The sequence below is a fragment of the Silene latifolia genome, chromosome 9 (genome assembly GCF_048544455.1).
Source record: "Silene latifolia isolate original U9 population chromosome 9, ASM4854445v1, whole genome shotgun sequence".
Lineage (NCBI taxonomy): Eukaryota > Viridiplantae > Streptophyta > Magnoliopsida > Caryophyllales > Caryophyllaceae > Silene > Silene latifolia.
The window spans coordinates 38965015-38976842 of NC_133534.1; the positions used below are offsets into that span (position 1 = coordinate 38965015).

At 39.6% G+C, this 11828-nt stretch overlaps 1 protein-coding gene and 1 long non-coding RNA gene across 2 annotated transcripts; both read right to left on the reverse strand.

The window, feature by feature from the left end:
- Positions 1–5375: 5375 nt before the first annotated feature.
- On the reverse strand, positions 5376–7633 carry LOC141599618 (uncharacterized). Its single transcript, XR_012523872.1, has 3 exons — positions 7544–7633; positions 6379–6678; positions 5376–6180 (listed from the first exon to the last, which is right to left on the reverse strand). It is a non-coding gene; the product is annotated as an uncharacterized LOC141599618 (long non-coding RNA).
- An 898-nt stretch (positions 7634–8531) lies between these two features.
- Positions 8532–10811, reverse strand: LOC141599617 (uncharacterized). Its single transcript, XM_074419690.1, has one exon. The coding sequence runs from the start codon at positions 10673–10675 to the stop codon at positions 8903–8905; it is 1773 nt and encodes a 590-aa protein (XP_074275791.1). The 5' UTR covers positions 10676–10811; the 3' UTR covers positions 8532–8902.
- Between the last annotated feature and the right edge of the window lie 1017 nt (positions 10812–11828).

Sequence of the window (11828 nt, forward strand, 5' to 3'; positions counted from 1 at the left end):
GTTGCCTCCCACAATGACGGAGAAACCTATGTCATGTCAGTCTTACTGTGTCACAGTAACTCTGACTTTCTTTAAAATGTGTGGTCAATTCTATTTTGGGTAACAAAAAAAAAACTGTACTTTGTCTGTATGATAAGTCTGCTGTTACTGATTGCCAAATGATTTTCACCTTGTCACTTTTTAACACTGGTACTGTCAAAAACTACTTATTTATCAAGGATAAAAAATAATCACTCATAAAATGTTATTCTCTCCATTCCAATGATATGTTTATACTTTCTTTATTTTCCCCTCACAAAATAAATGATGTGTAAATATATCATTGGAACAGAGGGATTACTTATTAAACAATGGTCACATTTTTTCATTAAGATGGTCTCATTTGGGTCCTTCACAATTTGTGACGAAAAAAGCCCGTCACAAATGAGAATTTGCATAATGACATATAATTATCTTGACATAGCTTCGTAGTCACGAATCGACTCTATATATAGCCCGGTCTCAAGTGAGTCGTCGTGAGAGCACAACGGCTCACTTGGGAGTTGGGACTAGGCGGTATACAAAGTCGGTTCTCGATTTTGGGTATTGATGGCTCTCGATACAAGAGGAACTTTGCCAAGATGACCCTTTTTATCAGTTTCCAACAGTCTTAACATATAAGATTATAAGGTGATTTTGTCTGGTCTGGTCGAATTGCATCAATATTCTTTGGGAAGCGGGTTTGAGCGGTTTAAGTCTCTCATCTCCTAAATAAGTGTTAATAGATTCTATTTCTGATTCTAGCAATTAAAATAGTCTACCCATTCAATTTACCTTCAATACTCCAAAAAATTAACCAATTATCTATAAGAGATACTAATACTCAAAGAAAACAAAAAAAATACTACTCCCTCAATTCCGGTCATTTGTTTAAAAGAGGAAACTATATTTGTAGAAACAACGGTTGCATGATCGAATAACTCATGAAAAACATTCTAAAATTAAAAAGACAAACAAATGAGTGACTAAGTGAGACCCAAAAATTGGACCTGACTCAACGCGACAACCAAACTCAAGACCTGCGCTTGATCCAAACCTTAATTTACCCTACCCGAATGTTACTGTTGGATACATTATTATTTATAAATAAATTGATCATAGTCAACCCGAAACTAACCCGAATCCGAAATTAATTCCGCCTGACTCAAACTCTTACAAACTCGAAATTGACCCGACTCGACTGACCCGTATGCCAGGTCTACCAAAAATGAGTACATATAAAAATAATTAGGACGGAAGGAGTACATGTTGAGGACTATTCCTATTGTGCTGAGGCAGTAGCGCACATTGGTAGAATAAGAGTGAAAAAACTACTTTATAAACTGGCTTATTCTTCATATCACCAACTGATTCTAGGAACGGTTACTTATTTGATAATTTGAGGCGTAAAGTGGGCATGGAGGAGAGAGCTAAATTGGGTCGTGCTTATTCGAAGAATGAAGTGCGTGGGGCTGTTTTCCAATTGGGACCTCTAAAATCACCAGGTCATGACGGTATTCCGGCGGCTTTTTACCAAAGGTATTGGTCTATTGTTAAGAATGATGTTATTAAATGGGCTCTCAATATTCTAAATTCGGGTTCTGTGCTTAAGGATTTTAATAAAACTTTTATTGTTCTTATACCGAAAAATGATTGCCCAGAGAGAGTTAGAGATTTTCGACCGATTAGCCTCTGCAATGTGATTATGAAAGTGGTCACAAAGTGTATTGCTAATAGATTAAAAGGGGTTATGGATGATCTTGTTAGTCCATTTCAAAGTGCCTTTGTTCCTAATAGAAGCATTGCAGATAATATTGTCATTGCCCAAGAAATTCTTCATGTTTATTAATCATAGGAGTTATGGCAAGAAGGGTATGATGGCTTTAAAGGCAGATATGAGTAAAGCCTATGATAGATTGAACTGCAATTTTATAAGAGGGGTGCTCTAGTACCTAAATTTGTCGGGATCTATGGTTCAACTTATTATGAATACTATTGAATCTGTTTCTTACGAAATTCTGTTGAATGGTGCACCTATGGAAAAAGTTGAACCTTGTTGTGGGATTAGAAAAGGTGATCCTCTATCCCCTTATATTTTTGCGCTTTGTACGGAAGTCCTATCTTAAATGATTCTCTACGCTCAGGATGTCAATCTCATTAAGGGTATCAAAATTTGCAAGAACGGGCAGGAAATCTCCCATTTATTGTTTGCGGATGATTCACTCTTCTTTTTTCGAGGTGACTATGGGGATTTGGACTTTCTTATGAATATTATCGATGAAAACTGTGTTGCCTCTGGTCAATGTCTTAATAAGGATAAGTCCTCTATTCTCTTCAGTCCAAATTGCTCATTTATGACGGTGCAGAAGTGTTTGAATGAGTTTAAATTCACTCCCAAGCATGACCTTGGCAACTATCTTGGCTTACCAACGAGTATTGGATCTTCTAAGAGGGATTTATTTAAATCTCTTGTTGACAAGACTAAGCGAAGGCTATCCTCCTGGAATAACATCCTTCTCTCTTCGGCTGGTAAATTGACTCTCATTCGTTCTGTTCTCTCTTCACTATCTATTTTCTCTCTATCGGTATTTCGTATACCGGTAAGTGTAACATCAAAGCTTCAGTCCTTGATGGTGCATTTTTGGTGGAGTGGAACTAGAACTAATAAGTCTATTCATTGGTGTAGTAAAGAATTCCTTAGTAGGCCTGTGGGAGAACGGGATCTTGGACTTCGCAATATTGGATGCTTTAACCAAGCCCTTCTTGCCAAGTCTGCTTGGAGAATCTTATGTGTTCCGGGAAGCCTTATTAGTAAAGTTATTGGTCCCAAGCTTGGTGTTCTAGAAGATTTATTATTCCAGAACCGTTGAGCGTCATCATGGGCTCTAAAAAGTCTTGTCTAGGGCTCCAATCTCATCTATAACAATATTGCTTGGACTATTGGGTCTTCTTCTCGTCTTAATGCTTGGAAGAGTAAATGGATTGAGGGCTTTAGTCTACATGATCTTTGTGGGGATAGTATTAATGCCCCTACTGATTCCACGCTACTGGTTGGCGATCTTCATGATAATCACCGAAGATGGGATCTCTCTTATCTTGGTTTCGATCCGGGTGAGGAAGTTACAAAGAAAATCCTCGCAACTTATATCTCGTGTCAGCCCTCGGATGACTCCTTCTACTAGAAATTTTCTAAACATGGTGTATTTACAATCAAGTCGGGATACCATGTTGCCGCTATGGCATTATCTAAAGGACCTACATCGAATACTAATCGTTCTAGAATGTCTGCAACTATCATGACTAGCTGCAAATCAAAGCTCCGGAAGTTGCCCATCTCTAACAAACTAAGGGTGTTTCTATGGAAATTTATGGCTAACGCCCTTCCAGTGGGCTCTGAATTCCTCAAACGAAAATTGAATTGGCGCTCCTCGTGTACTCTTTGTGATGAATCATCTCCTTGTGTGGAATCTATCTCTCACTTTTTCAGAGATTGTAGCTTTGCGAAGGCTCTGTGGTTATTAACTGGGTTACTTATTTTTTAATTCGCCCAAATCCTAACTCCCTCCTTTTTCCCCTTATTGCTACCCTCTGGAGAATTTGGTGTTGTAGGAATGATATGGTCTTCAAAAACCGTCTCCCTTGGCCTATAAGTGCTCTCAGTTCTATCCTTGGTGACATTCAGTGCATGAATGAGGCTGTGTGCAGTAAGAATGCTAGCTTCCTTAGTGCGCCTCTGTTGAACTTCTCTCCTGAAGTTGGTCTAGCTAAGAGGATTAGGAACTCCTCCCCCTATTGGATTGTTGGTGGACCCGGGTGCGGAAATGTTTGCACTGTCAAGTGTGATGCTGCCTGGAGGGCTGATAGAAGTTCTGGCATGGGGTGGTGCTTGCTGGATGGTAATGGGACTTTAAGGAATATTGTTCATGCTCGTTCGTTTGCCTCTTCTGCCCTGCATGCCGAAGGGCATGCAGCAATCATGGCTCTCAAATAGGCCTTGGACGAAGGGTACCTTCATGTTAGACTTGTTACGGATTGTCTTATCTTGGTTATGCAGGTTGCTGGAGCAGAGAAGGCGATCGCATCTATTAATTGCATTATCCAAGATTTAAAGTCTATTGCGGCTCAATTTCATTGTTGCTCTCTTAGCTTCTGTCCTAGGGGGGGGTGAATAGGATAGCTCATAATCTTGCTCAAGAAGCTCTTTTATAAGCTATACTATTTGATGATGTAAAAAAAAAAAAAAAAAAAAAAAACTGATTCTAGGATAAAACCTCGCTTGTTATAAATCAATCTCTTACACCTCTACTTCTATAAACCCGTTGCACAAATTCGAGACATATATTTCTCTCCACCAAGGCACCAACATACATGTAACTTATTGGGATTTGGGATTCAAATGCTCTATAAGCTCGATAATCACTTTTGAAGTTGTTCACTAATTGGGATTTGGGACCACCAATAGCACAAATCTACGGATTTGGATCCTCTCCATTTCCTTTCTCTCCATTTCCTCTCACAATCGATTTTAATAATAATTACCCCTTTCACTCCCATTTTTCCTTTACTTTTATGCGTAAATTGAGAAGCGTTAGATGTTGCCAAAATGCGATCCAGACCATTAATAGGAACTTGCCTCTCCATTTCTTTTTAGGAAATGGAGAGAAATTGAGCTCCAAATCTACATGCCAAATTGCCAAAATGGTCATACATCTGATCCGCGAAGAGACATCCAACTATAATAAACACATCAATGACTTGCATGCCTTCTATACAAATAAAAAGCACGTCATTTCCAGTTGCACATCTAATAAATAAATCATTTTCAGACGAAAAAAAAAAAAAAAAAGAGAGAAATGCTATGGACCTCCCTCCCTCCCACCTTCTCTTCTACCTTCTCCCTTTCCCTCTCATAATTGATTAATTTAGTATATATCGTGTGGGGTCGAAAAATAAGTGGATGAAGCAAAAAAACCGTTATTTTAATCGGTTGTAAGAGTAAAAAGGTAAAAGAGAACGTAAATAATAATTCTAAAAAAAAATGTTTACATGTCACTCCGAGTGGCATTTTTGTTTCATAATTTGGTGCAGTTATCTAATCCTATGCGGATCTCATTTGAACAAGTACTTCTGATTCCGAACCTAAACTGGAAATACATTCAATGTCTTGTTCCTGATCGTGTGTCCATGGTTTTTCTAGCCCGTTTGTTATGAAGTCCGTCCTATAAACCATTTTCAAGGGTTGTCTGAATGATTACTGCCCTAGGCCCTAGGCCCTAGCCCCAAGTAACTATTATTGAATAAACCTAGCCAACAATGCGACCAAAACCCGGTAAAAGACTTCCAAACAAGAAGCAAGCTGTCTGAAGTGAGTTTGATCTTGAAATCGACCAAAGGGCAAATCTTGGCCAATGCACCATTGATATAGTGTCAAATTGCGAATTGCATTTACCTACACGACCTCAATAGCTCAACCGCGAGAACATGAACTATCTATGATTAGACATGACAGCTTACCAGACTGACATGATCATGAATGCAAGCAAACCCAAACCCAGCCAATGCTTACCTAATCCAATGAGTCAAAGACTCCTTTCTTAAGGTCTATGCATGATACAACAAATGACTTGATATTCGAGGATTGGTATATTAACCGGCTTCTGGGGCCAACAATGTGAGATCTCCAAAGCAAATTACAATTTCTCCAATACACAGATTCGAGGGGAAAACTTCTTCCTTCCATTCCCCTCCCCTCTTCTTTCCTTCCATCCTTTTCCCTGCTTGCCTTCCCCCTCCCTCCCTTTCTCTTCCATTTTTATATCCGAACTAGCCCTAAGGGTACCCTTGTGCTCCACCAAAGTATTATCCATTTGAAGGGAATTTTCCAGGTTGCAATGTAGCTTTGGTCAATGCATTACCACCAATGAGATATCTCAATTACATCCTCTCCCTTGGCTCCAAGACAACCCACCCTCCAAACTCTTTGATCTCCTTATAGAGTTGTCGCCGCTTCACCACGTGCCTGTCCTCACTGTCGCCACTCCGCTCCTAGGGGGTCGAAGATGGAGGAACAAGTAGTCGAACCTACGTTATCCTTACACTTCATATTAACTCTCACCCGCATGTTCTAACACCACTTGGCATTTGCTCCACACTGGGATGGTCCTGCATAGAAAAAGCCATATTATCTACAGCAACAGAAAAGCCTATTTCGGGTCAGCTCACATAAATCATACTTCTATTAAATATACCCGTTAATGAGAGAAAAAGGAAAACATGAACAAAAGATGAATTAAGATAAGTGGAAAAGAAGTGAAGAGAAGGAAAGGAAAAGACATAAATAGGTAAGTAAACGAGCAAAACCTTCCAAAAGAGCCTTCCACAGTCCACCACACTTTGCCTAAAAGAAAAACAAGTGGCTGTTTCCTTGGAACAAGCAGAGACTTGTAGATAATGTAGCTTAAAAGTGGAAAGCCATCTAGGAACAGCTTGATAAAACACTGAAGGCTTAACATCATACAACAGAGAAGTATTATGGTCTCCACTCTCCAGGGAATCACTGTCATATTCTAAAATATCGATTTCAGCCTTCATTGATCTCATTTGTTTTGCCATAAAGACCACTTATACCACCTCGAAAAGCAGGTCTTCATAGAGCATAATCTACAAGAAGAGAAGAGGAGGCTTCTCACACAAATTTACCATGTACCACACAACATGCAAACATTACAACTTAGCGCTCACTTGGAATGGTGGTGATTACTACTTCATACTGTTTCATTTGACTGCATACATTTTGCAAAACATGTGAGGGGACTTTTGAAATTTGAATGCATAAAGTTATGGAAAACATGTGAGGGGATTTTGAAAAACGTATACAATCAAATAAAATAGAGCAAGTATTAGCATGATAGAGAACACAAAACCAAAAAAAAGGAGGAAAGTAAAGGTGGTGAAGGGTGGAAACGAAGGTGGTGGGAAAAAGATTACACTCCCACTTGGGGTAATGCATTACCCTAAGGGGAGGTGGTGACTGGTGAGCCATTACTCACTGGGATAGAGAAAGTGGCAGACCAATAAAAAATTGTTTACGATGACCCACTAAAAAATTCTAAGTCATTATCCAAAAATTGGTCAAATGTACAAATAAAGTCGTTTTACGTTGTCCCGGACCCCATTATGTACACGAATCCGCTAATACATCTTCTCTATAACACAACCAACTCTATTTCCCCATATTGTTTAATTTGGGGTCTATTGCAGAATACTTCAGTAACAATTACTATCGTTCCGAGAAACCCTTGATAAGGTCAATAAGGTATTACGCCATATAGATTCAGATGACCACCCTTGACTCCATAGTCCATAACTCCATACTGCCCCTTTAATTCCAACATGCAATACTGAAACAGCTAAGTCATATTTAATTATAAAAAAAAATTCATTGCCAAATGTCAATCTAGCAATTACAAACTGAACAATTATGAGACTCGGGCGTAATGGAATCAAAGATCAAAGAAAAACATACTTGCCTTCTCTCGCTCCTTTAACTGTCATGAAATCAGCATTGAACTCCTGGGTATCCATCAATCAACTGCAATCTACGACATGGTAGAGACCGCAAAGTGAAAGTGCAGGAGGCAGCAAACCAGAATCTCAGAGTCACGTCACATAATACATACTGTGAAACTGTAAGACCCAAACATGAAATTAAAAAGCAAATGCTTGTACATGATCATAGTCCGGCATTCTATAATTTCATTCCAGGAATATTATGATACTGAAATAACCATTTTTTTTCGTATCTTAGAAATAAATGTTACACATTTCTGCGGCAGCTCAGGAAGCACTAATCAATATCAGACGACTTCATCTTATTCAAGAAGCCAAATAACCACTGAATGGGCCATAATTCTAAGATGCATATTTAGTATTGACAGTACAGGACCATTTTCCACTAGGAGGAATCTTTTGACTTTTCGCAGCTAAAAATACACACTTCTTACAAGATCACAAATTCTCATTTGTGACGGGTATATCCGTCGCAAGCTTGCGACGGATCAAGTATTACCCACGTGAGGTAGATAAGACAAAAGCAGAATGCCTAGGGAGTAGCAATCTGTTTTGTCTTTTCTAACCACACGGGTATTACTTGACCCGTAGCAAGCTTGTGACGGATATGTCCGTCACAAGAGAGACTAGCTGTTACAAGATTGTGCCATATGCAATCATATTGCAACCAGTTAACAAAATTTGCTCAATGCAACAATAAACATTCCCATCAGAAACAAAATACGAGAGAATAAAGGTCAGTATGTTAGGTAACCCAGTGCATCGTAAGTTTAATATAACATAAGCTTAAATTTGACTAGAATGAACTATAATACATAACAGCATCAAATGTCGAAAAACACTTACCTTAAACCTAACCAGTTAGCAATTAACCTTCCAAATCCAAGTAAAGCAGCTAATCAAATGATCACTTCCCCATTCTTAATGGTTTTGCATTTTGACCGTCACTTTAAGTGAACATACACACAAGGTTTCACATAAAACCAAATTAACCAATGTAACAAGAAGTACGACTTGGCGATTCATAATATACAATTTACAAAAGGCCTAAAGCTTTATACTGCTTATGCAGTTATGCCACAAAATATACCCATAAAATCCCAGGAAATAATTCAACACAGCAGGATAATCTACAAGGGACATTTCTAGTCATAAAAAACCCGATGATCCAAGTCCCAGATAATTACAGCCAGGAAAAAAGCTTATAGAGAATCCTGGCTCCTCTACATACGTAGTTTAAGACTAAATTACCTGCATACAAAAACTACAAAGGACACCATGAGAGCACTAAAATGTGAAATAATGCGTTTTTCTCCTAAGATGGCTTAGCCTTCTGCCCCTCTCCAACATTCAATATGGGCAAAGTACTAAAAAACTCGTCAAGACCTTCAAAAAATCCTATGTTTTCTATCGCATCTTCCTCCCCATTTACAGCACTGACTGTGTGGGCATGCTCATCACCCTCATTGTTGAACTCCACATTCAAATCTAACTTCCCCATGTTTTTCACCCTTTTTCTAGCTTGATTCTTTGTAAGAGTAGGTGTTACCTTCCTCCTAGCATCCTCCTTAGCCCCAGAAGTCAAACCTGTACCAACATTTTGCGTACCTGACCCATCTTGTACAACCCCCTCCCCAACAGACACTCCACCCCCGGTGCCTAAATTAGGGTTTGCCTGATTTTGGACATCTACATCTTGAGGCTGTACTTTCTGTTGCCCAGTGGCACCAACAGTCCGTCTCTTGTTCATCTTCCTCTTCTTTTCATATCCAGGCTTTCGGCGCCAATCTTTATCAGACGAGTCATCACTAGGATCAGAATCAAAACCATCATCATAGTCAGCATCCACATAAAACCTAGACCGTGAAACAGGTGGCCTCCCCGTGTCCTTAGCTCCCGCAGAAGCACCGCCATTACCCGGAAACCGCTGAGAAGTCCCAGCCTCATTCACCACAGGACCATTACCCATGGGATTTATCGCAGGACCCTTACCCATGGGAGAAAAAGGCACCCAATTGGACTTCCCCATTCGACTATTACTCTTCTTCCAAACTGCACTCGAAAACCCTAATGGGAAAAAACCCCAACAACAAAACGAAGAAGACTTCTTATTTCGATCACCCATCGGAGGAGGGTTGGGAATCTCAACACCATGAAATCCCCTCCTACAATTCTGACACCTAAGACTACAACCTAGATACTGTTTCTCATACTCATACATGTAAAGACAATAAGGACATGAAGTCCAAAAACTCTCTACACCTCCCACCTCCCCGTCCTCCTCCTCCTCCTCCTCCTCCTCTTCTACCACGGCTTCAGTATTATCCACATTAACAGTAGCATTATTATCAACAGCATTATTCTTGTCATGCACAACACCATCATACCTAACATGAGTATTATCATTAACAACAACATTACTGCAACCAACAATATTAACATTACCATCAATTACTCTAGCTGGTATCGGCCTCGGTATCGTCTGACTCGGCGCAACCGATGTCGAAACTGTGGGTCCCGTATCCCGAACCTGCCACTGCGATTCCTGATTCTGCTGCTGCTGCTGCCACATAGACAATTCCGCCGTCGGTTGAAAAAACTGAAAAGTATTAACCTGCGAATTACTCGCCGCCTCCGTATACGGCGGTTGTTGAGGCTGCGGTTGTTGTTGCAAATAAAGGGCTAGTTCGTTATCAAACAACCATTTCTTATTCGGATCCGACAATACGGACCAACCATCCATAACAAGCTGAAGAGCATAATCCGCGAACGGTAACCGGTTATTATCCGGGCTAAGGAGGAGTACGAGTCGGCGATAATGGTCCGCGATTAAATCCGGGTCGCGAACTAACCGGGGGAGCTGAAGAACGGAGTACCAATCCGGTTGTTGAGACGGGTTGACCCGTTTCTCGCCGGCAAGGACGGTTTCGGCAACGGCGAGGATTTGGTCGGATAGGTTGTTTGTCGGGTCAGATTCACGAGCGCGGATCGCGAATGTTTTAGACCCGAGGAAGTCGCGGGTGGTTAGGAGCTTAGTTGATAAGGATAACCACCGCTCCGACTCTAGTCTATTGGAATTCGGGTCCATTTCGGGTATTCAGGTTGGTTTAATTTAGGGTGGAGGAAAGAATTGGGGGAAATGGAGAAGTCGGAGAGAGGGAGGGGGAGGGAGTGAGGGTAGTAAGATTGGTGAGACTTGAGAATGGTAGATGCACGTGGGCAACATTGTCATTTTCTTTTTAGTGAGTTTAGACTTTAGATTAACTTTATGTTTTCACTTTATGTTTCCATTTCTTCCATTAACAATCTTCATCCATCATTAATCTAACAATGGGGAATGCTAAATTTTGTTTAAGATTGTTCTATAAAGTTTGTAATATAGAGAGGTTATAATTTTATAAAATTACTTTATAAACAATGTAGGTAGAAATTAAAATGCCAGAAATACATTTATAATTTAAGGAGGTTGAACAGAGTTTCAGAAACTTGAATCGTTTTTCATGAAGTATTTGAAGCTTTATATGGATGTGTTGATTTATGAGGAAACAACACAATTAAATAGAGGTATCAATATTAGTAAAATGGCATAAATCATTCATTGTAAGTAAATCATCCTTTTATATACGCAGTTGAAAGAAAGAATTAAATAAATATCTCCAACATATTCATAACAGAAAAATTCCCTTTTCCATCAACTTTTTAACTGACTTTAACAAACCATCTTAGTCAGCACTCGAATAGAGCTATCATTCACCAATAAGTAAAAGCATATTGAAGGCGAAACCATCAATAATAAACATCACCACAACAACACGTCAAAACATGATTTGTAAGCACGAGGAGATATATAATGATATTTATTATTTTGTGAGGGTGTTTTTTTTTTTTTGACAACGTTTTGTGAGGGTGTTGGTGATAATAAGAGTGTGTAATCTACAAGATTTTATGTTCGGTTGATGTATTATTATTTCATGTGCTTTTACCCCATTTTCCCAAGTTTTTCCTTGCTTCAAGTGCTCATTGGAGCGAAGGTAGAGGACTAATCGCTTCATCCAGTGTATTTCGTGTTCTTATGCGATTTTATAGGAAAATGAAGTTTGGAGCACATTTGCTACTCGTTCTAAGATGCAAATGAAGGCGGAGAAGTTCAACGGACCCCAAGAGTCCTTAGGGGCGGACCCATATCCCAAGGAGGTCCCTATAAAGATTAATGGATCAACTCTGGCTTGAGGCAAGGAAAA

Excerpts from the sequence above, each read along its gene's own strand:
- LOC141599617 (XM_074419690.1), bottom strand. The coding sequence starts at position 10,675 with ATGGACCCGAATTCCAATAGACTAGAGTCGGAGCGGTGGTTATCCTTA.